The sequence below is a fragment of the Camelus dromedarius genome, chromosome 1 (assembly GCF_036321535.1).
Source record: "Camelus dromedarius isolate mCamDro1 chromosome 1, mCamDro1.pat, whole genome shotgun sequence".
Classification (NCBI taxonomy): Eukaryota; Metazoa; Chordata; class Mammalia; order Artiodactyla; family Camelidae; genus Camelus; species Camelus dromedarius.
In genome coordinates, this window is record NC_087436.1 from 97,120,997 (window position 1) to 97,147,483 (window position 26,487).

Below are 26,487 nucleotides of genomic sequence, written 5' to 3' on the forward strand. Positions count from 1 at the left end.
AGAGTGCCAGCCACAGCTGTCACAGAGTCTGCCCGGGGCTGGAGGGTGCTTTTTCACGGGCAGGTTTTTTGGTGAAGATGATACCTCCCAAGGGCCTGGGATCCTGGGAAGCCTCCCACACTCTGGACTTCACCAATTACCTCATTTTCATAATAAGCTCAGCAGTTTCCCTAATTGCTTTACTTCTATCAACAGGTACTGGGGAAAGATAAGGACGTTTCATCTTTCAAGGGAGAGAATTCCAAATACAGTCGGTAAAAAGATGTTAATTAAAAAAATAAAAATAAGGAGTTGGTCCTTGAATTCTCTTGCAAACAAGTCGGTTTTCTGGACACTTAGGTATATGGGGGCGCACTAGGGCTTTTCTTTATGGATCCCCGTATTTTCTTGCTGCCTTACTGTTACCTGTCAAGGTGCAAGTCCAAGAGGAGATGTCTTTCCCAGATCTAACAATCTCCGGTGCCCAGAGGACTAGAGCAGGGTTAGCCCTCCTCTCCGAGGGGTGGGGGCGGGGTGGGGGCGGAGACAAGAAAAGGGAATTTAAAAAAATCTGTGAGGAGGTTGTATTGCTCAGGGGAGAGAGTTAAGATCTAAATTGAAAACCACCTCCATCCCTTAAAGCTGTGTCCCCTTGGGCAAGTTGCTGTACCCCACGGACTCCTCAACTGGAAAGTGCGAATATTAATCCCTTCTTCAAAGAGACTACATAAAGGAGGATTCGATATAATGGGTTCAGCCTAATCAGCACGGGGCTTGATAAATAGATTTCCGAGTTCATTGAATGCAACTTTACGCAGAAGCAGCCTGGGAAAACCAGCGTCCTAGATGAGTCTTAAGTTTGGGAAACGCTGAGGTAACAGGGAAAGTACTTAGTAGAGTAATACTAATCATCAGTGGTGGTGAGGTTCCGCCCATTTGACACCCCCCCCCCCCCCCAATCAGAGCGCACCGACCGACCAACTGGCCAGTGGGAGTCGGGGAAGGGTCACGGGCATCTCGGTCCCGGGAGGGCCATGCCCTCGCCGCTCAGGCCTTCGGGACGCGCCCTCTCAGCTCCTCCAACCCCGCCGGCCAGGGAGCCCCGGGGCCGAGGTGCGCCAGGTGGCGAGGGTGCCAGGCGCGGCCGAGTCGCGGCAGACTGAGTCAGCCGCCCAACTATGCTGCGGAACCAGGGCGGCCGGCCCGGCTGCCCCCGCAGCTGAGCGGCGCTGCCCCCGAGCCGGGCGCCTCTCCCCGCCCCCGCAGGCCGGGAGGAAGCGGCCGAGGCGCCTCGCGGGAGCACCTGGGGTGGGCGCGGGTCGCGGGCGCGGCGCTTCCGGAGCTGCGCGCCGGCCCGCGCTCCCCGCCTCCAGGTGCGGCGGCCGCGGCGCGCCGCCCGAGTGACAGCGCCGCCAGCGCGGCCGCCGCCTGGCAGCAGACGCGGTGCGGGCAGCCGGCGGGGACCGGGCAGCAGAGGCCCCGCGCCTGGAACGGACGCGTGAGGACCGAGCGAGCCGGGCCAGGGGAGACGCCGGCGCCCGGGATCCCCTGCACGCCTTGCCGCGCCTCTCCAGCTCCGCTGCCCGCGCGTGGGGCGAGTCCCGGAGGCCGCGGTGGGCTGGGCGGCGGGGCCGGGCGGGAGGACCGTCTGAGGCCGGGCCGGGGCTTTCCGGCACCTTTCCGGGTACATTTCCAGCGCGCAAAGTGTTCGGCTCCTGTTTCTGCCCCTTGGATTTCGCTCTCGCGTGTGGGCGTCTAAAAGGAAACCAGAAGGGGGTAAGTAATACAAAAACTCCAATTACTAATGGGATTTGGCTTAGCGGGTGACAATCCGGGTAGACAACTAGACTCTCCTCCTGGAAAAGGAGCTGCCCTTTAGGGAGTTTCAGGCACCAAGTTATTTATTCTGTAGTGATAATGAGTTTGCTGGGGTTTCTGTGCTCCCCCGCACCCTGCTCGTTATACACTTTGAGACGGCAGGCCTGTTAATTAACTTTAATTACAATCATTTGGCCTCCGCCTGCCCGAACCCAACCTCATACTCCTGGACCTGTCGACAGTGAGTTTACCAGATTGATCTTTTGGAGACAGGTCTCCAGGGAGAAAGGATACCCATATCATTAAGTAAAGTAAGTTCATCCTGGCTTGTTTTCTTAAACGTTTCCCTGACCTCCTTGCGGCCATCTGGGGTAATTTTGATTTGGGGGAAGGCATCGTGAAATTATATTGTGAACTATATAACCTTTGATAATTAGAGGGAAATTAGAAACTAGTTTGTGTGGAATGACATTTTCGACTTTTGAACGTTTGTATGGTGATAACAACATTTTTCTTTGTGCAAGGTTGTCCTTGAAGTAGGCTTATATCCTTTTAGTTAAGAAAAATGTATTGAAAAATAAGCTATTTTTAAGAGTACATTTAATCGGATGTCATTGTGATTACCAATAATAGTGTTGTACTTACAAGCTCAGTATTGATTTCTCCCGCACTTAAGCGCTAGTTTATGGAACATTGCCCGAAAGTAATTGGAAGATGAAATTATGGCTGTTTTAAAAAGGAAGCTAACTTTTTCAAGGGGGGAAAAATAGACAAATACTTTTAAACTCTTAGTTGTAACTTTAATGCACTTATAGAGAAATATTGAGGGGGAAATTCTCATGACATTACACTATTTAGCAATGTTTAAAAAAAAGAGGAAAAAGTAAAACGGGTCATGGAACTAGGCTAGAGCCTCAAGTGGAAATATCTCCCTGGCTCCTTTTCAAACATATATTTAACACATAAACACTCAAGGTGGGTCTTAACACCAAGGGTGTTTTATATAGACTTGACTTGTCAGTACCGTCAGATTTATTTAAATGGAAATGTACCTAGAGGGAAAGTCAAATGACTTGTTAAAACTTATTTATGTGGGCGTGCATGTGTTTGTAGTTTTTCCTTCCTCTGGAAGCCTGTCAGATTTTATATGGATTGTCCATGGAAGGGGAAGGTGAGGGTACATTTAAAAACAAGCATATATATATTTTTTCATTTTTCCTGTGTCTTTTGAATATGAAAAAAATTGATTGAATGAAAGATTTATTAAATTCTAGTGGTTTACAATTTTCAAAAGTTTCACACATTTGATTTCATATAATCCCACGAGTCTTTTCACACCCCTTACCGATATACTGCCCCTTCCCCCTTCCCACTGGTAACCACTAGTTCTCTGTATCTGTGAGTCTGCTTCTAAAAACAAATTCTTTTTTTTTAATACAAATTCTTAATCATCTAATTTCACTACAAGTTTCTAGCAGTGTGAGGCTCATAGATACTCAGTGAGTACTTTACAATTCAACTACTTAGTTACTGTGGTTAAGTATAGGGCTCAGATTATAAAGAATTGCAATGTTCTTGGAAACTCTTAACATTAGTGTCATAAGACTGTAAAAATTTTAAAATTCTCTTAGGACTCTGGGTTATAAACTTCATGGTATTCAAGAAGTTATTTCTTTTTGTTTTGTTACTTTCTACCCCACCTCCTTGCAACTTTGAGAAAGGCTGGTGAAAGATAATATAAAAATGCTACCTCTAAATGACAGCCATTGCTTTTAACAAGTGGTTCTTTTAACAAGTTTTTCCCCCCTTCACTTGTTGACTCATTGAGTCCAATCTTTGTACTTTCTAAAATGAGGGATTTCTGGAGTTTTCTGTAAAATTAAGTTAAGAACTTCTTCTTAATATTGGAAATAATTCTTAGCTTAGACCAAATGTGACTGATGAGAGATTAGAGGCTATAAGATGTCTTCTTAATCTTTTCTGTGAAGGCCTGGACCACTGTAGTTTATCATTTTAAGTTGAAGTATTATAAGTCAGACTAAATTCATATTGTAGTGGCACCATTTTGCCTACTTATTTCCTTAATTGAGATAATAGTTGATGGTACTTTCTTTATATGATCCTTGCTAGTTAGAAATTTGACCTGTGAAATTTTGTTGAAGTTTCGACTCAGCATAACTTACTTCCTTACCCAGCCTATGGAGGGAACAGAGGAGCCCTGACTAGGGTGGAGTAGTCATTTTGAGCAACTTCAGGGTAACAACTACTAGTGAAGAGTGGGGAGAATTATTTTTCTGCCTCATATCATTTGTGCACAAGGGGGCTGGGCGCTGAGGGGATACTCAGGGAAGGACTCAGAAGACTGTGTGTCTTCCCACATGGTTCTCACAAAGTAGAATGCAAAAACAAAAAAGACTTCTGGTTCCATCACGTAGCTTTAGGAAGAGGACAGAATGGTTCAATCAGTTTGGAGTTGGAGAGGTGATCAGGGGAAAGTACAAGAGAAATGTGATCTCCCTGTCTCCATGCTGTTTATCGGGTGATGGGCTCCTGGGGGTGGTCATGGTGAGAGTAGTTGCTAAGACACTTGCATAGCATCTGATGAGAGTATCTTAAGTTCAGAATCCTTAGCCTGGCCCCTCCATAGCCAATTCCAGCTTCCTTTTTTGTCATCACCTTTTGTTACCCATCTAGCCCGAGGTCCATCCCAGCTCTTCTCATCTCCTTGATTGCCTGGAGACGTCTTCTCCCTCGTTGCCCCCTGAGTGGCATTCCTTCGACTTTAGGTGCAGCTGTCAGTGCTTGCTGCATTCTTTCCTATACATCGTGAAACTCCCCTCCACACTCCTTCACCGCTCTCTCCATCCTCAGAGGTCTCAATTTCTGCATGTTTCACTTATATTCATGGAGTTGATTTGAGATACTTAAGAGTTCCTTGGCACTCATGAAAGATGATGGTGCTACTTCTCTATGTGAGTAAGTGTAAAACAGTACTTCAAGTGTGAATTATGTGAAAGTCAAGGTCACAAAACTTGGTTTGTCTCATCATTACTCTTTCAGTGCTTTTATTGGGTACATTTGAGTCTTCCAGCTTTGGTATTCCTCTTTATTGGCACTTACTGACTAGTGAAGAACTGACCATATGCATGTCATTGTCCCTTGCTTACAGTCATGTCTAACCTGCCCCTTCAGATTTTAAACTCAGAGGACATTGCGTGTTCACTTTCTTTATAGCACTTAGCACTGTTCTCAAATAAGATAATAGGTGTTATCTTGACTTGCAAATATTTCTCAGTGTTATCGTGGGGAGAGTAGTTAGTGTTCCTTAAATATTTACTGAATGAATAAATGTAAATAAATGAGTCAATAAGTTGGGAGACATTTGCTGAGATACCCTCCATCTAAGGAAAGGAGACTTTAATGATTACAGAACCAATAGGAATAAGCCCTCAAATTCAGTTGGAAAAGAGGTCAGGGTGCTATTTATAAGTGCAGAGAGAGGAAACCATTCACAGTGGGCTATTTTGAAACATCTGGTTGTCAGTCTAAAAATGTGGCTCAAAGTCAAAGAAATAGTGGAGTATACATTTGTATTAAAAATTTAAAATCGATAGATATATATAAATGCACATATCATAAGTGTACATTTTAAAATCTTATTGTTGAAGTGTAGTATCATGCTAATTTTGACCTCAGTCAATTAAACATTAAAACTGTTCAGTGTAGCATGAAATGGAACAGAATTCTATTGTATCAAGAATTCTAAAGGGCCTGGTTTTCTTTTCAGCTGTCAGAATACAGATGTGGCTAAATGGTGGGGAGGACTAGGAGGGGGCTGGCCCAGAGGGAGGGAGCAGAAGCAGCCGCCCAGGTTTTAGGGGCTCCCCAGCAGGAGTCCCCCATGGTGATGCAGGCTGTGGCTTGTGATGCCATTTCATTATCCCCACTCCTGCTCTTGTAGGAATCCGGGAAGATGGAATCTTTCTCTGGTTGCCCAAGAATTATGGCTCCACTTGAAAGGTCTCTGAATTAGAACTGAAAATGAGTCCCAAACATTAGCCACTTAACTTAAAATCTGGATGGACAGTTTGAAAGAGAAAAGACTAACTGAAGCTAAGGCGATTTTTCAAGCCACATAACTGTTGGGGTGTCATCCAAGACACCTAACCCAGCTGTAACACTAGTAATAACTTCTCATAATAAGTAAAGGAATGATCACTACTGGCCTTCACTGGACCTGGAGGTGGATAGCAAGTTCTAGATTTTGAAAGAGTTGTGTTTTTCAGATTGCACAGCAAGTAAAATAATCAAAACATAACTTAGAATGATCTTCTCTCCTTGATCCGAGGGGTGGAATGCTTTTGCCCAGAGCCTGTCTATTTTCAGCTCAAACTTCAGTTATTCTTCATCCAGCAGACATTAATTAAATGCTTATTGCTTGCCAAGAACTAAGATCTTTATGCATATTTACTCATTTCATCTTCTAAACAGTCCTGTGAGGTAGGCATTCTTGCCATCACTGCTTACAGATGGCAGTGGTGCAGCTCAGAAAAATGAAAGAACTCTCCCAGGTTTATGCAGGTACAATACAGCAGAGCTGGGATGACTGGTACTCACTGTGCTGTGTCCCAGGTCTAAAGTCTTCAGGTAAAAAATCATTCTTGCTACTCTAACCACATCTAAATTTTACTAAGCTGCTAAAACTATGTTTACTGCTGCGTTTGGTGCTTTGTAGGTTTATGAGAAGAATAATTTACATCGCCTGTTTAAAGGAATGTAACTTTATTAGGCAGTCAGGAGAATGCCAGTCACACCAAGTGCAGTAATACAGTATGAATGGGACCAAGTACAACATGGTATGCAGCAGACGAATTAATAATCAGCAAGTGTTTTTTTACACTTCAGTTCATGTCAGGTACATGCATATTTATTCATTTCATCCTCCAAGCAGTCCTGTGAGGTAGGCATTCTAAATACCTTATATATTTTACTTGTTTAATTCGAACAGAAATCTTATCAGATATGTTATCCTCATTTTACAGAGTTGGAAACTGAGCTTCAGGGAAGTTAACGTCAGGTACACAGTGAACAGGTGGGAAAGGATGGGTTGGAATTCAGGCAGCCTGGCTCTAGAGCACTGTGCTTTGTGTACTGCTGCCTGGGTAGGAAGTAATGAGGTGTGGAAGAGGGGGAGACTCAGGGATGTGGTGGTAGACATCTGTAGGACTAGAATTGGCCCCTCAAGGAGAGAAAAAGTTCAGGTATATACAGGAATTCAGTTCTAATAAAAGCCTAGAAGCCAGCCCAAATCTTCTAGTCTATCCTGTCTCCTCCTTAGTGCAGGAAAAATGCACATAGCATAAACTTGCTGTCTTTACTATTTTTAAGTGTACAGTTCGGTGGTGTTGAGTGTATGTACATTGTTGTGAAACAGATCTCCAGAACTTTTTCATCTTGCAGAACTGAAATTCTGTACCGGTTAAATAACTGTCCCCTGTCCCTCTATTCCCTGTCCCCTGCCCCTCACAACCATCATCCTATGTTCTATTTCTGTGAATTTGATGACTTTAGATAGCTCATATAAGCAGAGTCAGACAGTATTTGCTCTTTTGTGAGTGGCTCATTTCATTTAGCATAATGTCCTCAAGGTTCATCCCTGTTGCAGCATATTACAGTAAGTCCTTCCTTTTGAAGGCTGCATGGTAGTCAGTTTTGTGAATATATTACCTTTTTTAATCCCTTCATTCATCAATGAACATTTGGGTTGCTGTTACTCTGTTTCCTTTTGTGTCACATTTAAACTTAAACCTTTAAGACCATGATCAAGTACCTTTTGAAGCAATACATCAATACCATCTATTCTAATCAAGCTGTGTTTTTGTTTGTTTGTTTGCTTTAAACCATCACCATTGACTGCTCTGGTGGGCAATAAATACTTTCATCGTATATGACTCTGGTTTCATACTGTTGTAGTATATCAGTTGTTTTAAGAAACTAAATTCTGTATTACCATTCTTTATACAGGAATTTCACTAATGTTCTCCTTTAATTTATCATTGGCTCTTAAATCTCAAGCAAATAAATGTAAATGACTGTAGGCTTCCGAATTTACCCACATGCATGGACACATAGACTCACAGACTGAAAAGGTTTGTAGACTCTAGTTGGCAAGGCACAGGATACTTAAGCAGCATTTCCCTAGTGACTCTAAGTGCTTGTGCCCAGCTCGGCAGTCAAATGAGAGGGAGAGTGTGAGACCCTTGATGCCCTTCTACTGTTAAATCAGTTGGGTAGCTAGTAGGAGGCGTCACAGTTAACAGCACCAACTGCGGAGTCCTACTCTTAGAATTACGGAATTTATCCACTGTTTATCTGCTGTGTGACTTTGGGCATGGGGCTTGCTTCCCTCCCAAGACAGCTGTGAGGATTAAATGAGATCCTACACAGATGGTTTGTGAACACTTTGCAAATATAGGCTATTACTATTAGCAATATAAGTCTGAGGGTGCATAAGAAAGGACGGATGTGTTTTGATGGGTGGGAGAGAGAGTGGCCAAGGTAGAGGGCATGAGGGAGAGGAGGGCAGAGCCTGTGGGTGACTGTGGCTCTGGGAGATGGCCAGGTTGAGGGAACTGGGCTTCCTGTGTGGGGTTTGATGGGGGGAGTGTTGCCACAAGCTAAGGTAGGTGACTGATGGTAGAGGAGAGAGGTGCTAAATTACCAATTTCACCCCGTTCTGGGGCAGTAGGGTTCTTGACCTCTGACCTTCGGTAGTCTGCTCTACCCTATGGGATGGGCTATTATGACAGCAAGCATGTTTTCTCAAAACCACTTCCTCTTCTGCATGGTTGTGGGGTGTAAAGTGAAACTATTTGTCTTCATGAATGTGTGGAGTTAATATCTTGGTGTTTAACAGCGAGTTTGCTTGATATGCAAATACAGTGATACCGATTTCTCGTGACTATTCTGTACTGAAGCAAAGGTGGAATTCTCTAAGACCTGTAGCCTAAACTAACTGGTTTGGCATGTCATTTACATGGAGCTCTCTGAGTTTTTAAGAGATTAGCTATTTCTCCACATTAGTAACGTGAAGTCGAGGACACTTCTTTTAGTCACCTATGGTGCCAGGTGTCCTATGGGGATAGCGGATTAGTTGTAGAGATTTGGAGGGATAAAAATTGTACCTGAGGTTTCTACTTTGGGTGATACTGTAGGATGTTATAATGGTGCCACTCAGTCATTATGACCAGCAAAAGCAGTTTCTCACACATTTCTGGGTTTCCCCCTAGGAGATCCACTCAGTTGGGGGGCTCCTGTTCTGGAACACAATAAATTTTCCTTGTTAGAGTCTGTAAGACTTGTACTGATAACATTGAAAAGTTTCACTCCTCATGTGCAGCCTAACTTCTTTCTATTTGGTACATACTTGTCTAAGGTTCCTTTCAGTCCTGTGATCCTGTGATTGTTAAGCCTATTATTTCGACACATTCGCAGGTTTCTAAAAACTCTAAGGTTATTATGTTTCTGATTTTAAAATGGTGTGCTTTAAAAAAAAAATGGGTTAGACTGGCGAGTGAGTTCAATTGTACTATGCTACTTTTCCCTCCCATAAGATATTAAAATCAAGCAAAGGTAATTCCAGAAGTTGCCTGCACTGAATACTTAATAACCTTATGGTTTAATGAAGTGACTCCAGGTTTTCGGTTGTTTTCTTTCCTAGTTCAACTAGTGAGTAAGACAGAGTTCTGCTAGTAATGGGTGGAGGGTGGGTGTTTTTTTGTTTTTTTGTTTAACTTGAGGCATTAGGAGGAGGAAGGCTGTCCCAACTCGTATTTTTTTTTAATTAAAGTTGACTTACAATATTATATTAGTTTCAGGTGTACAATATAGTGATTCAGTATTTTATAGGTTATATTCCATTTAAAGTTATTACAGAATAAAGGCTATACTTGCCTGTGTGGTACACTGTATCCTTCCTGCTTATTTTATACATAAGAGTTTGTAGTTCTTAATCTCCTTCCCTGTCTTGCCCCTCTTTCCTTCCCTCTCTCCATTGGTAACTACTAGTTTGTTCTCTATATCCATGGGTCTGTTTCTGTTTTGTTATATTCATTTTTTAGAGTCCTAATATAAGTGATAACAGAGTATTTTTCTTTCTCTGCCTGACTTATTTCACTAAGCATGATACCCTCTGGCTTCATCCATGTTGCTGCAAATGGCAGAATTTCATTCTTTTTTATGGCTGAGCAATATTCCATGTGTATGTATATCACATTTTTTTGTCTGTTCATTTGTTAATGGACACTTAGGTTGCTTCCATATCTTGGCTATTGTGAATAATGCTGCTATGAACATTTGGGGGCTTGTATCTTTTTGAATTAGTGTTTTTATTTTTACTGGATATATGCCCAGGAGTGAAATTGCTGGATCATATGGTAGTTTTGTTTTTAGTTTTTTTGAGAAACCTCCATACTGTTCTCTACAATGACTGCACCAATTTACATTCCTGCCAACAGTGCACACAGGTTCCCTTTTCTCTACATCTTCACCAGCATTTGTTATCTGGGTTCTTTTTGATGATAGCCATTCTGACAGGTGTGAGGTGATGTCTCATTGTGGTTTCAATTTGCATTTCTCTGATGATTAGCGATGTTGAGCATCTTTTCACGTGCCTGTTGGCCATCTGTATGCCTTCTTTGGTAAAATGCCTATTCAGGTCTTCTACTCATTTTTTGACTGAGTCATTGGCTTTTTGATATTGAATGTATGAGCTATTTATATATTTTGACTATTAATCCCTTATCGATCATATCATTTGCAAATATTTTCTCCCATTCAATAGGTTTTTTTTTTTTGTGGATGGTTTTCTTTGCTGTGCAAAAGGTTAATTAAGTTTAATGTAGTCCTGTTTGTTTAATTTTGCTTTTGTTTCATTTGCTTTAGGAGACAGATCCAAAAAAAATACTGCTACAGTTTATGTCAAAGAGTGTTCTGCTTATGTTATTTTCAAGAATCTTATGGTTTCTGGTTTTACGTTTAGGTCTTACTTCTATTTTGAGCTTATTTTTGTAAATGGTGTGGGAAAATGTTCTCATTTCATTGATTTACATGTGGCTGTCCAGTTTTCCCAGCACCTCTTATTAAAGAAGAAAATATCTTTTCTCCATTGTAAATTCTTATCTCCTTTGTCATAGATTGACCATAGTGCATGGGTTTACTTCTGGGCGCTCTATTCCGTTCCTTTGACCTATGTGTCTGTTTTTGTGCCAGTCATTCAGCAAGCATTTACTGAGCATCTTTTATATGCCCGAGAGTGTCCTAACTCAAGGCCTAGAGCAGTGAACAGGAGACAGGATCCCTGCCCTCTTGTAAAAGTTCACAGATACCAGGTAGTACCATGCCATGAAGACAGAGGAAGCGAGGGTGGGGAGGAATGAGGCACAAGGCATGCTTATCTGCATAGCACCATGAGGGAAGGCCCCTCTGAAGAGGACACATTGGAGCAGAGACCTACTAAGTGATGGAGTGAGCTGTTAGCCACGGGTATATTGACGAAGGAGATGGAAGTGTGGGAGGTCAGGTCATGAGGTGGACAGGCCAGCTTGGTGCTGACTGAGTGATGGGGGTGGGGAAAGCCGGGGAAAATGCGGTTGAGAAGTTGCAAGGAGTGATGTGGTGTGACGTCTGTTATGAAATGAATCATTCTTGCTGCTCTATTGGAAATATACTGCTTGTGGGGGCAGCGGGCCAGGACAGAAGCAAGAATATCAGGCAAGAGGCTGTTACAGAGATCTGAAATAGATGAGACGGTGGCCTGGACTTGGATGTGAGCAGGAGAGGTGGTGAGAAGCAGCTGGTGGTGCTTTCAAGGTAGAGCTCCATAAAATAATAAGACTATGGTTATTAAGTGATATTGAAAACCAGGCAGGTAGCAGGTGCTCCCGAATGCTTCTTCCCTTCTACTTTTACTTTCTCTTAGAAATGGGTCAGGATAGCACAGGCGGATGCGCATTCACGTCTGCCAGGCCGGCTGTTTGTTCCTTCTCTAAACATGCACTGCATATACGTCACATATGATGTTTCCAAACGAGTAAGTTGACTGGCAGTAATTGGGCAGCTTATGTGGGCTGGTCATCATCTTGGCAGATTTATTATTTTATTGTGGGATAATCGAAATAATTATAATGGCAGATATTTATTTAACATTTGTTGTGTGCAGTTGGTGCTCTAAATGTGTTACAACAGTCCTGTGAGGTAGGTACTGTTATCACTCCTGCTTTCCTGATGAGGAAACTGAGGCACAGAAAGGTTACATCCTGGGATTTGACCCATGTTGTTGGCTTCAAAATCTCAGCTTTTACGTTGCGCTGTCCCACTTCTGTAGGTGACTCTGGAATGAGTGGACTGTGATTAAATGCTGTAGGAATGCAGAGAAGAGAGTTTATTTCTTGTCCTGTAGGGAGCTTGTAAGGGAAACAGCATTTGAGTTAGGCGTCAAGACTAGGAAAGATTGCAGTTGTGGGAAGATAATGACTTAGTGATGAAAATAAATAATTATAATGATGGAAATGAACATATCCTAAGCCTTCACCACGGACTAAGCACCATTTTAACACTTAGGATGGATTATCTCGGTGAATCTTCACCAGCACTGAGGTACCTGTGAGTGTTTCCGTTTTGTGGGTAGGGAAACAGACACATGGACGTGTGCTGGGGTTCGCCCTGCTGGAAAGTGGAGGACGTAGGGTCTGAGTCTGACTCCAGGCTCGTGGGCGCTGTGTTGGGAAGCACATCCCTCCTGAGGGCGGAGAGCGGTGGCCTTAGGCTGAGGTGGGATGGCATAAAGCATCTGTGGGGAGTGTGAGGAATTTACAACTGTAATTACTGAATTTTGTTGCATATCCCAGTCTTCTTTGGAGTACGTTACAAAAGCAGATTCCTGCATCTGCTCTCAGCAGCTGCTGCTGAACAGTCCGACCACTGACCGGTGCCCAGAGAGCCACTAACCTAGAGCACGGCGTGTGCACCAGGTGCCCAAGTGGAGGTCAGAACGTGGAGGCTTCGATTTCATGTTGAGTTTGCACCTGGTAGACTTGTATAGAGTTGGGCATCCCAATCTCTTCGCGTCTGATGATGGACTTGGGGCCAGAAGCCTCTAAGGAAGTGGATCTGTGAACACTCATGGACAGTCAGATGGTTAAAAAGTCTGGAGATGGAGCCAACATGAAAGCGCAGAGAGCATTGTAGGGCCCGTGGGAGGGAGCCTTTCTGGGCCATGAGAAGGAATCTGGTTCATTAGCATGTTCACTGACAGTGGAAAGAGGTGGCTTGGTCAGAACATTTGGTATATCCATCCTTGAGTCAGCCGCTCTGGAGGTTTATGTGTAACGGAAGGAAAGGGCTTCTGTGTTAAAACACAAAGGCTCACACAGGCACACACACACCAAAAAAAATGAACAGAATGGGCCTCTCAACCTCTTCTACCGTCCCTGCTGGCCGATCTCCTATCTTGTCAACATGTCCCATGCCCTTTGCAGATTTCTAGAATCCTAGCTTTAGATGTATTTGGAGAAAGCAGTGATCCATTCTGCTTCAAGGGTTTGATAGGAAGCCTTCAGAGAAGTCATACCTGCCTATTCATAATTTTAAATAGCGAATAGGATTTTGCAAAATGTGTAGATTTGCCAGCAGATACAGCATATGCAAAATATTTAACAGTTTGTTGTCTGGGGAAATAAATGCTAATTAACAAAAGGAGCTAAAGTCAATGTTGTGGCACAGGTTAAACCTGAGCCTGAAGTCAGTACATGGGAACACTGCGCTGCAGGAAATACGTATGAGGCGTGGAATCTGGTGCATTATTGCCATTTACATTAATAGTAGCTGCTCTAGTTTTTATTGGTGGACTGGGACCAGACTGCGGGGGTTCACCATGAGGAGCTTGGACTGTCTTGTTCAGGATGTGGAGTGACAGGCCAAATTTGGATTTTCAGTTGTCCAGTAGTACATGGAGACTGGGTTAATGGATTTGTTCAGAGGTGGCTGCAGTAATTCAGGCAGGAGATGTAATGAGGGTCTGAGCTGTGGCAAAGGCAGGGAGGAAGGAGAAAAGCATTAGTTCAAGATTTTCTCATGGTTCTGGAGGCTGAGAAGTCCAAAATCAGAGTTCCAGCCAATCTGGCAATAATCATTTTCATTTTGTGATGTGCAAAAAAATTAGATAATGAGAGTTTTTTCTTTCTTTCTTTCGTTCTTTCTTTCTTTCTTTTTTTTTTTTTTTACAAAATAATTATGTAGAACAAGAATAGTATATCTGAGAATTAGTTGTATGTGGTGTTGAGGTTTAACTTTCTCCTTTTTTTTCCCCTGACATTTTGTGATTTTGAATGACGGAGGGATACCTTACTGACAAAAGCATTTCCTGTCTTTCATCTCTTGCTCGTACTTTGCTTCTGCAGTGCTGCCTTGAATACGATCTTTTCCCCTTTTTCACACACTTGCTTGTCAGTGTTGGCAGATGTTTTTGAATAGTGCAGGCAAGAGCTTCAGGGCGGGTGGCGTGTAACACAGGGAGACCCTGAGTTGTATCTTTCCAAGATCTACTCTGAGATGTGATTTCCAGAAATGTTGCATCAGTGCTTGTTCAGATAAATATACCTTGTTTGGGTATGTCTCATTTTATTACTTCAGTGCATGGTCCTTATGCACGTTCTCTACTTTTTTCTTTTTCTTGACGCATAACATACAGATTTTTGCACACGTTGTTCATTTTCACAGACTGAACACAGCCATGTAAACAGCACCGTGGTACATCAACTTTTAAAATACTTGAATGATGTTGTTTGTGAGAAAAATAAACCTATGTGAATCTGCTGTGTGTAAAGACAATGTGACCTTTAAACTTTTTCCTTTTACTTTCATATTCACTTACTTCCTGTTACCTAATGTATAGTTAGTTAACTAGTCTTTTCTTATGTAATGATACTGCGCATGTAATGCTGCTGCATTTTTGAAATGAAAGTTATTGACCTAAGAAATATGTTCTAACTGCTTTTTGAGAGAGTCTCTGAAGAAAGTGGTGTAAAGAGGTGAGTTATTCATATCTAGCTCTAGGTACTGTTAAGAAGAATTATCTAAAATTTGCAAGTCAGAAAGAATGTACAGTGTGTTCTTTCAGTGCCTTGTCGGGGCTGTGGTTTAAGGCTCACCAATGGGGTATTTAACTCTAAGTCTTGCGCTCCGCTTTCTGTTTACCATTTGGTTAGAGCCCAGAATGGGGAAGTGCCCTGTTAGCTTATAAATTTTTGTCCAGTAGAAAGATATCCCCAAAGGTTATGGTTTTATTGCCCTGTAGGACCCTAACCAGTTTTTTTTGTTGTTGTTGTTTTAAATCTAACCTATCTGTCTTATTCTCACACACACACACACACACACACACAAAAACCTTTTATAATGGACTGTATAAGCCTGTTGCACAGATGCTCTTGAAAGTAGCCTTACCACATTACTGGTTCCTTCATTAATCATGAATACATTTTTTTGACACGTGCTCATTTTACATTTGAGAATTATTTTTCACCTTTTTGAAAATCACAGCCTTTCTGTCCCGCTCCTTCCCCTGCTAGCCAGGCACTGACTGTGCAAAGTAACGCACAAAGATTCCAAACGCTCAGTGAGCGCAAGGAATCATCCTCATTTCTATTGTGTTTCTTCAGAGAACATTTATCATATAAAACCAGTTTTAATAACCAAAAGTCCTAAGACATTGCTTTTCTTTTTTTTCCAGGCTCAAGCACATAAAGCATTCACTGAGGAGAAAAGAACATTTTGAGATAAGCGATAGAGGAAAAGCCAGTACAGACGTGCATCCTCCTATGTGTGTTTCATTGCACTGCCTCTTTTAACTCTGCTTAGTAATGAAGCCACCATTATGTCCTCAGTCAGTGAAGTAAATGTCGATATCAAAGATTTCCTCATGAGCATCAATTTGGAGCAATACCTCTTGCGTTTCCGCGAATTTGGCTTCAACAACGTGAAGGACTGTGCGGCGATAAATGACAGCGTGCTGCTCAAAGTTGGCATATCACCCACGGGACACCGGAGGCGGATACTTAAACAGTTACAGATAGTCTTGTCAAAAATGCAAGATATCCCAGTATATGCAAATGTCCATAAAACAAAGAAGAATGATGAGATTCCAAAGGACCACCCTGCTCCATCTTCTGATCAGAACACCTGCATAGAGCTTTCAGATTCCCCTAGTGTTCAGACATCTAGCCCAGTGCAGTTGGAGACTGTTACAAACACTCTTGATCCAGATGAGGCTAGTGTGGGAAATAGCCAGCCTCTTAAATCAGAGGATAAGCTGACTCTTCCTAAACACAACTTCCCCATTCCAGAAGAAGAACCACACCTGAATTCAGATTCTTTATTTGGTAGCAAAATTACTAAAATAGAATCTTTGATTGCAAAAGGGACTCTAGACTGTACAACTGAAGAAGAACAAACAGAAAAAGTTGATTTGAGCTCAGAGAATGTGAGCAGGCTTCCTAATGCGGACCCTGAACTCATTTCTGCCCCTGGCTGCTCAGTATCAGAAGCAAATGCTGGAAATGGGACGAATGGTGTATTAGACAGACCACCACCATCCCCATTCTTTCAGTTTCAAGGAGAAATGGTTGTCAATGAGTTGTATGTTCCATCCTCACCAGCCCTGACACCTATGAGAAGTCGTAGCAAGCTGGTTTCAAGACCATCTCGATCGTTTATGCTAAGACATCGGCCTGTACCAGAGATTCCAGGATCAACAAAAGGAATGTCAGGGAGGTAAGGATTTTTACCGTGGGCCATATATATTTAATTGGGGGAATTTAGTTATTTTTAACAATTTTATTTTCACTGTTCTCTTCTAAATTTGACATATTCATGTGCCTATTCAACCAACCTTGTCTTTCTTCTAAAGCTTTTTTTTGTCATGCTGTCTCTCTGTACACCACTTCCCGGCATCTGTTTCCAACTTATAACTGCCTGGGACTCTCCTGTTTAACTGAGGGAGTTCCTTTTCCCTCATTCTACCTGGATATTCCTTCCCCAGACCTTCCTCCATGCCTGGTATTCTGTACTTCCATGAGTGCACTTCTTATATTTGAATTGTGGACTCTGAATCCCCACTAGGTTTTTTGTCTTTTGGCAGGAGCCACATTCCTAGTGATTACATCTACTGCCCGACACAATGCCTGGCATGAATTAATAATTCAGCACGCAGCTAGTGAGCACCTGCTCGGTACTGGCCACTGTGCTCGGCACCAAGGCGGTAGAGAGGTGTCAAGGGACTTGGAGTGTAGTGTAGAGGACGTGTGAAAAGCTACCGCTGAACAGTGTGAAGCCAGATCCACGGGAGACTGGGACTCTAAAGAGGGGCCCTACCAGCGGGTAGCGTCACTGGTACCCAAAGGTAACTGTGGAGTCTGAGAGGAGCTGCCTTACAGCACAGAGAGCTTTCAGCCATTTCTCAAGGTTACACCTAACATGTGGTTTTCTCCAGGGTTGTGGGGATTCTTTTTTCCCCACTGAAAGCTGACACTTGTCTGTCTGCTGGAAGTCATGAAGTGGTTTAAGTTTGACCGTTACTGCTGTGGCACTAAATTCAAGTACAGATTCCTGCCCGGGCTCTAGACTGGCATTTCTGCAAGTTTCCCCCTCACCCTTGTATCCTGCTGCTGGCTCTCTTGCCCATGAACCCTGTTGGTAATGGCAGTACAAGATCTTGGTTGTATTTACAAGAGACAATGTGGAAGTTTAGTATTTGCAAGGCAAAATGTGGCAATTTACAAGACCATGTTAAGTACCTCCCATTAGAGCATAAACTCTTTGAGGACAGAAACCCTAATTAATTTGTCTTAATCTTGGCATCATAAATATTGAGTATTTATTGGGAACTCAGTAGTGGTGTTGTTACTTATTAAAACACCCAGAAGCTGCCTTGATTTATAATTTTTCTTGGGTTATCTAATTCTCACACTGGTCCTCCGAAGTAGGTATTTTTCATCCATTTTCTTATGAGGTAACTGAGCTTTAGGTTAATTTTTCTAGGGTCACATGTGTTGTAAACTGGGGTTTCATTTCAGTATATCTGACTCCAAAAGCCACGTTCTTAACCACTCATTTAGTAAATATTCTTTAAAATGTAAATTACATATATAAGATCTGGAATATTTCTTAGGAATGTAGAAGATGACCAGTTTTTGTACGACACTGTAGCTTTAGCATATTTTACCAATTTTAAACAATTAGAGTACATGAGAAGGATCTGCCGTGAGTACACACATTAAAACTGTGTCTTTGCCAGAGCAGAGTCCTTTTGGGAGCCATAAAGATAACTTCAGATCAGAAATCCTTGGCTCATGTTTTAAACAAGATGTGCTTTTTTTTTTTTGGTAAATTTTTGAGCGTCTTTTGGTGTTCATTTAGTTGTAAGAGTAAGCTTTGTGTCATATGGAAGGCTTGTTATTCACGTTGTGACTCTGAGTCCTTGAAAATTAGAATTGAAATAATGTGAAAATTAGTAGTAAATTACGTAGCACTCACCAGTATCATAGCACTGCCAGGGAACCCAGTGTCACCTCTCTTTTCTTCTTTGATTATGGCAGTAAATGGTAACTATGTATTTATGGTGCTCAAATTATAAAATGAGAGCATAAATAATTATTTTCAGACTTCACTGTCTGTTTTTCTTTATGATCCTGGCCTGAATTGCAAATAGTAATTGCCAGATTTTACAGTTATAATGTAACTTTAAGAATAAAACTGGGGATTATATAATCTGAGAGTCCCTCTAGTCAAATATCTAAATGATACTTTAGTGCATTTCTTCTTGTATCGAATAAAGCTTTCTTTGAGGCCGGTGCTTTTAACATAATTTCTTTCTTTTTTTTAAACATTTTTTATTGAGTTATAGTCAATTTACAATGTTGTGTCAAATTCCAGTGTAGAGCACAATTTTTCAATTATACGTGAACATACATATTAACGTAATTTCTTGTTAAACACTTCATATAGCTGTTGAAAGGAACAAGATGCTAGATGCATATTTCTGATGTGAGGAGCTTTGTTTCTGTCTCCCTGGACCTGTACCCCACCCCCCACCCCCTGGCAGTTTATCTGATGCAGCTGACTCTCCAGTTTAGTGGGTTATCTTTGTCCTTGCCTTGGGCTTCATCCCTGAATTCCTGCCTACTCCTTTTCTTGGGGAGGCTGGGCTGGGTGGGGCTACACTGGACCTTGGACTTCAGGATCTCTTTTTAACTCCTGTCTCTTGAGGGCTGGGTCCGAACTAGGCTTGACGAGCCTGCTCCTTCCTTACCTCCTCAGCTGGAGGTCTCCCGTAGAGGTCTCCAAGCAGAAAGCCAGCTCCCCCACAGCTGCCCTTCCCTGGGAGTCATAGATGGGTCTTGTGATCCTTCCAAGAGCATCCTTAGTGCTCGAGGCAGGAAGGAACAGGTCTCACTCAGCTACTGAAGAGGTACTTATTCTCCTCCCCAGTTTCATGATTTTCATGCATCTTTCATGTAACTGTTTTATCCTTGGCACAAGTCACAAAGCCCTGTCTTTTAGGTGTCATGCCTTTGAATGTTTCAGGAGAAGGAAAAATAAGGAAGCAGAGGTAAAGGAGAGGAGGGTGGTCGGCAAGGCAGCACTTGATTGGAGTCCACCTCTTATAACTTATTATAAAACCCATGTGCTGTATTGACTGAGGGCTGTTCCCCAGTTTGAAATTGAAACCTGATGTCTCAGGCCTTTTGTGAACTTTTTATTTAAAGTAAGAATCTTAGATATTTTTCTCTAGATGTACATAGACATGATATAGACATTAAAAAAGGACTAATGCTATTTTAGACTTTAATGTTGAAATATATGTAAGCAGAAAATTACAGAAAATCATAACCGGTTGTTTGCTACATTGAATAAGAAAAATACAGAAATTCATCCCATCGTTTTCATGTTTAAGAAAAACTGCATTTCATGTTACAGCGGAAAAATGCTTAGCATTCTAAAGTTCAGATTTTTTTCCCTTTAAAATGGCTTTCTATAAGTTCTATGAAAAAATGGGTTCATCATTTCAATATTTGCAAAATTTTGACTTGAACATCTAAATGCTGAATCAAAATTAATAATCATTTGATGTATTGTTAGAGGATAAAAGTATCTATCTGCTTGATACTTTTCACAAGTAAAAAGGAATTACATTTGTACTCATTTTTCATAATTAAAGAAGCTCCACTTTGAAAAAAATTTATTTTTAACGGCAACTCCTGCTAGTTGATGAAAAATTGTTTCATGATAATGAGGTAGACTTTTGTGTTGTAATCCATCTGTAATTATTTATTCTTATCCCAAGGACATTTTTTGAAACATTGAAGATTGAGGTTTAATTATCTGTGCATTGTAAATCTCACATTCTTGGTCCGTGCTGTAGTTAATGCCCTCTCATGTTTTCTGACTTTGTATTTGTGTGTTCTAGTTAGACGTTATGTAACCTCAAGGCAGTTTTCTACTGCTGCCTAATGACTGTGGTGTTTTTCTTTTGAATTCAATTCTGTAATGACCTGTAGTTAGTCTGTTATGAATTTTAAGAACTGCATTTTTAAACAAGCATTCTGTGTAATGATGTGGTCCATTTATGGAGTGTTATTAATGATTTTTTGGGCATGGCTGCCTTGCCTGAGTAATGGGTGTGCATCGATCCTAAAGAGAAATCTTTAACGTTAATTAACCTTTATGCCACTGCTTTTCTTAGCAATTTTAATAGTTAAAAAAAATGTGAAAAAATAACATCTTGTAGGTATGTTGAAGATTCACTGTAATCAGAGTTATTTTTTGCAACTTGGTGTTTCATTTAATATTTTTGAGATTTGTTCACATCCATTCATGTATGTATTTTCTTTTTCATTATGAATGAAGAGTGTTGATACTTTTAAGGACTTGGAGACCATTGTGTCTACTCACTTTACGAGGAGAACCAATCATTCTTTTCTCTAATAAAAAACAAAAACAGTTGGCTGGTTGTAGCTGACTCTTGACATGGTGTAGGGCACACCTTATTCTCTCTAAAAGCATCATCTCGTTAATCCTCATAATGTTCCCAGGCTGCAGGCCCTATTTTTATTCCCCTTCAATAAATGAGGAAACTAGACTCAGGACAGTTGGGTAACTTGACCAAGATCACCAAAGCATAATAACAAAAGAAGATGATAACTACTGCTTTTCTTTAAGAGATTTTAATTTTTGCACGTCAACCATGCTTTATAGTTGAAAATTAAAAGCAATCTGCAACCTTTAGGATAATTGGTGTGAAAATAAAAGGGCAGAAAAAGGCAGAGAGGAAAGAACTTGGGCTTTTGCACTCAGGACAGAACTGACCATGAATGCTGGCTTTGCCTCCTATTAGCTGTGGGACGTGGGCTGCCACAGCCTCCTTTTCCTTACTGATAGGATTAGGACACCTGGTGCTACCTCCAAGGGCGCTTAGGAGGATGAAATATGAGATGTAGATATATAAACTTATGCTTTGGGCATAATAGGTATTAGAATAGAAAATAGCTGGTGATAATTTATTCATAGATAAATGAGAATATAAATTGCTAATCACCAGTTTTCCAAACAACTTGTTTCTTGTATGGAGCTAATCTTTCATCGACAGTAGATCAAATGAACTTGGCTGATACATTTGGTAATTGCTTGCAGGTGAATATTGAATGCCACAATCAGTAAAAATCATTGCAAACTTTTTTCTTTACATTTGTAAGACTAAGAGTAAAAACCAACAAAATATGCTTTAAAATACTGCTAATGGGTGTACTTAAGAGTTCAAAATCTTTATTTTTAAAATTTGCCTGTTTTAATCTTTTCCTTCAGTAAGGTTGAATATTGTATTAAGTGTTGTGGTTTAGAACAGGGGCTATGGAGCTAGACTGCCTGGGTTTGAGTCTCAGGCTAGTTACTGACAAGCTGTGTGCCTGTGGGAACATGAACTAACTGCTTTGTGTGCCAATTTTCTTCTTAAAAAATGCAGATAATAATAGATTTTACTTCTTAGGGTGTTTGTGACTATACACACGCACACGCATTTATATTATGACTGTGTGTAGATTTATAAAATTTTGTCTGACATATAGTAAATGCTGAATAAGAATTCACAATATTTATTATTAGCACAAGTTACTGAAAAGGTAGAAAATTTGAGTGCTGCTCTACTTGGGGTTGAAATTATTACTATGTACTTGTGTCAGTGACATGCAGACTTGAGGAAACAATTATAGCTATATAACAATGCCCAGAACCTGAAAATAATGAACAAGTAAAGGGTGAGTTATTTTGCAACCCCTTGGTAAACTTGTACTCCCTCCCCTGCCAAAGATGACTTCTATCCCGACTTTAAATAATGATTATTACATTCTTGCCTTTAAAAAATGTTTTACCTCTTAAGTATGTCCCAAACAATGTACTCTCTTGTGGACTTAAAAGTGCAATCATATAGTAAATATTCTTTTACTTAAGCTCATTTTGCTAAACTTTGAGACTCATCTATGTTGGTGTCTGTTTGTTTTCACTGCTGTATAATATTTCATTGTATGGATATACCACCATATCCATTCTCCTATTGTTATATTTCATATTCTCAACATCATCTGGTATTTTTACATATAAATGATATATGTGTAAATACATATGTAAATCAGCTTTATTTATGACTAGTTTACATATAATAAAATAGACTAAAGTTAAGTATTAAGATTTGAGTTTTGCCAAATATATGCACCCATGTGACCACTACCACAATCAAGTTACAGAACATTTCTATTCCCCCTCCAAAATCACCTTTGCACATTTGCAGTAAATTGTCCTGTCACCTGCATTGGGCAACCAGTGATCCTACTGTAAATTAGTTTTCTCTGTTCTAGAATTTCATATAAATGGAATCATACAGCAAGTGATGTTCCATGTCTGACATCTTTTATTCAGCATGATGTTTCTGAGGTGCATTCATGTGGCTGCATGTCCGTTTGTGGTTTTGGTTATTGAAGAGTGTTCTTTAGCGTGCTTCTCCCACAACGTCTTTAATGTCTTGCATGTGGACATACATTTGCGTGGTTTTGCTTGCAGCATAGCTTTGTCCATGTCTGTTGAATATACTCCTAGGAGTACAATTGCTGTCATAGGAGATTCTTGTCTTCCACATTCATAGGTAGTGCAGAATGGTTCTTACCATCCTGCTCAGTTGTGTCAACACCAGCAGTGCATGTGCGTTCCTTCTGTTTCACACACAGCAGCATTTGGTTATTTAAAAAAATTTTAGCCATATCAGTGGGTGGATAGTTCATTGTGATTTTAATTTGTATTTTCTGATAACTAGCAAAATTGAGCATATTTTGATGCATTTATTGGTCATTGACCATGTTTCTATCTTGTTTTCTTTTATGTGGTGCCTTTTAAAGTCATTTACCCATTTTTTTTTTTTAGGGGGGAGTAGGTAGGTTGTTGTTTTGAATTGCATTTTCTGTTTTTTATAGTGATTTTTAAGAGTTACTGATGCACCATGGGTATAAGCCCTTTGTGGAATAAATAGATCTTTTCTCTTTCTGCATTAGTGCTTTTTATTCCTTGATGGTGACTTTTAATGAATAAAAGTTCTTAACTTTAATTTAGTCAAAATTACCATTATTTTCCTCTAGAGTTAGAACTTTTTGTGTCTTAAGACATATAAAGATAGTCTGTTTTACCTTCTAGCTTTATTATCTGGCCTGTCAGATTGGGATTTATAATCCACCTTGAACTGATTTCTATGTATAGTTTGAGATAGGAGTGAAGTTTTTTAATACCAGTTGGGTATCTAAGTGATCTTATTAAGAACATGCTTTGCTCATTGCTCAAGACTGACATCTTTGTCTTAAGTTAAATAGAAATTGAGTTCCTTTATGTATGCTTCATTCTACTTCACTGATCTCTTATTTGTCCTTTTATCAGTAATGTAGTGTCTTTGTTACCATAGCTTTAAAAATAAATCCTCATACCTGGTGGAGCAAGTCTTCTCACTTTGTTCTTCAAAAGTGTCTTAGTTATTGTTCATCTTTCGCTTTTGTATACGAATTTTAAAATCAGCTTGTTAAATTCCACCTACACACCCACCCCTGTAACTCTGTTGATTGGGATTGCATTGATTCTACAGGTTCATACAAGTGGTATTGACATCTTTGCAGTATTTAGTCTTTCATATGTTCCTCCGTTTAATTAGATTTTCTTTAATTTTCTTGGTAATAATTTCTAGTTCTTACAAATCTTTGTTAGATTTAATCCTGGGTTTTGATATTTTTTGCTACTCTTGTATGTGGTATCACTTTTAATATTTCATTTTGTTAACTGATATTTGGGGATATAGTTTATATTTTATGTATTGACCTTATAAACAGTAACTGTGCTAAATTCATTTTTAAGTATTTTGAAGTATAATATTTGCATAATAAATGGTACCAATTCAAAACATATAATTTGATGACTTTTAAAAGACATGTAAACCTATAAAATTATCACCACAGTCAAGAAACAGCAGCTCTATCACCCTTAAGAATTTCTCAGTGTCTTTTTAGAGTCCATCCCTCTTTCAGACCCCTTATAGAATCGTGTAGGATGTACTTCTGTGTGCCTGGCTTTTTTTGCTCAGCATGATGATTTTGAGATTTATTCATATTACCGTGTTTCGTATTAGTTTGTTTCTTTTTAGTAGTTTATTATTTCCCTTACTCCAAGCTTGATAGTAATCCTTTGGGTCCCTATACCACCTTCTGTTTGTCATTCACCTGTTGATGTACATTTTGTTTGTTTTAAGTTATTGATTATTGAGGATAAAGTGCTATGAAGAAAACTACAAAAAATTTTTCCACGGGCCTACATATGTTTTCAATTCTTCTGAGTTTCTTGAGTTGGATAGCTGGAAGCTTAAGTTAACTTTACCAGAAAATGTCAAGCAGTATTCCAAAGTGGATGTATCCTTTTACCTTCCTGCTGGCAATATTTAAACATTCTAGTTACTCAGCATACTCTCTAACACTTGGTATTTATAACCTTAAATTTAGCCATTCTAATGACTATGTGGTTAGTATCACATTCGTGTATCCTCTTGTAAAGTGTCTGTTTAAACTTTTGTCCATTTTTAAATTGAGTTATTCCTGTTACTAGATTGTAAGGGTTTTTGTTTGTTTGTTTGTTTGTTTTGTTGTTTTTAATTCTGGAAACAGGTCATTTGTCAGAAATGTAACACCATAAAGTCCAACTTTTTCTTTTTCCTTTTTCTGGTTTTGGTTTTGGTTTTGGTTTTTGTATCTTATTTAAGAAATCTTTGCATACTGAAAGGTTGCAAAGATTTTCTTCTATTGTTTTCCAGAAGTTTTAGAGTTTTAGCATGAACATTTAGGCCTAAACTCCGTTTTAAGTTAATTTTTGTGTGTGGTATGAGGTAGGTTGATCCTCATGTCTCTTTTTCATTGAGCTGTCCAGTTGTTCCAGCAACACTTGCTGAAGAGGCTATCCTTCCCCCACTGACTTGCCTTGACATGTTTTTTCAGAAATCAGTGGAACATAGATGTGTGGGCATTTATGTAGACTTTTTGTTTGATTCCATTGATTTACGTGTCTATACTTTCACCAATACCACACTAATCTGATTGTTGTAGTTACTCATAAAGTATAAAGCTTCCAATTTTGTCCTTTTAAATATTCTGACCATTCCAGGTTGTTTGTATTTGCATGTAAATTTTAGACTCACCTTATTAATTTCTCCAAAGAAGCCCACTGGAATTTTGTTTAGGATTATGTTGACTCTATGTATCAATATGTGGAGAATTGACATTTCAACAGTATTGAGTCTTCTAATCCGTGAACATGGAATATCTATCTATTTAGATCTTTACATTTTTTTCTCAACAATGTTTTATAGTTTTCAGTGTGTAGATCTTGTCCATATTTTTATAAGTTTACACCCTAATATTTCGTGTTTCTGTATGCTATTGTAAAAGTTGTGCTTTCAAACTATTTTTCCAGTTGTTCATTGCTAGTATTTAGAAAGACTTAATTTTTAAATATATTTCTCCCTATCCTGGGACCTTGCTAGATTGACTTAATAGTTTGAGAAGCTTTTTGGTAGACTTTTTTTTAGGATTTTGTATTGATTAGATACAGACTTCTTATAAGAGACCTTCCTTTCCAATCTGCATGCTTTTTATTTCTTTCACTTGTCTTACTGCACTGACTGCAACCTCTGAAATAAGGTGAATAAAATTTGTGAATCCCACTTACTTGCCTTACTTCCAGTCTTAGGCAACGTGATTGTCTTTAATTGTTAATTATGATGTTAGTTTTTCATAAATGCCCTTTATTAGGTTGAGGAAGTATTTTTCTGTTCCTAGTTTGCTGAGAGGTTTTGTCATGAATGGATGTTGAATTTTGTCAGTTGGTTTTTCTGAATCTATTTTCATGAGAATGTGATTTTTCTCTTTTATTTTCTTAATTTGGTGAATTACATTGATTTTTCTGTGTTAAATCAACTTTGCTTTCCTGGGGTAAATCTCACCTAGTCATAATATATTATCCTTTTTAGATATTGTTGGATTTGACTTGCTAATATTTTGTTAATGATTT

At 39.9% G+C, this 26,487-nt stretch overlaps 1 protein-coding gene across 4 annotated transcripts in view; it reads left to right on the plus strand.

The window, feature by feature from the left end:
- The first annotated feature begins 1,398 nt into the window (after positions 1 to 1,398).
- The window catches only part of ARAP2 (ArfGAP with RhoGAP domain, ankyrin repeat and PH domain 2), a 163,525-nt gene continuing 138,436 nt past the window's right edge, over positions 1,399 to 26,487 (plus strand). For 2 of the 4 annotated variants that reach the window (XM_064487557.1, XM_064487566.1), the window contains exons 1-2: positions 1,399 to 1,755; positions 15,584 to 16,623. In XM_064487557.1, the coding sequence (XP_064343627.1) occupies positions 15,728 to 16,623 (896 nt within the window). In that variant the 5' untranslated portion in view covers positions 1,399 to 1,755; positions 15,584 to 15,727. Of the gene's footprint in view, positions 1,756 to 1,800; positions 2,109 to 14,866; positions 14,886 to 15,583; positions 16,624 to 26,487 lie in introns of those variants that run through there. The other 2 variants (XM_031436241.2, XM_064487565.1) reach the window with 2 other exon arrangements.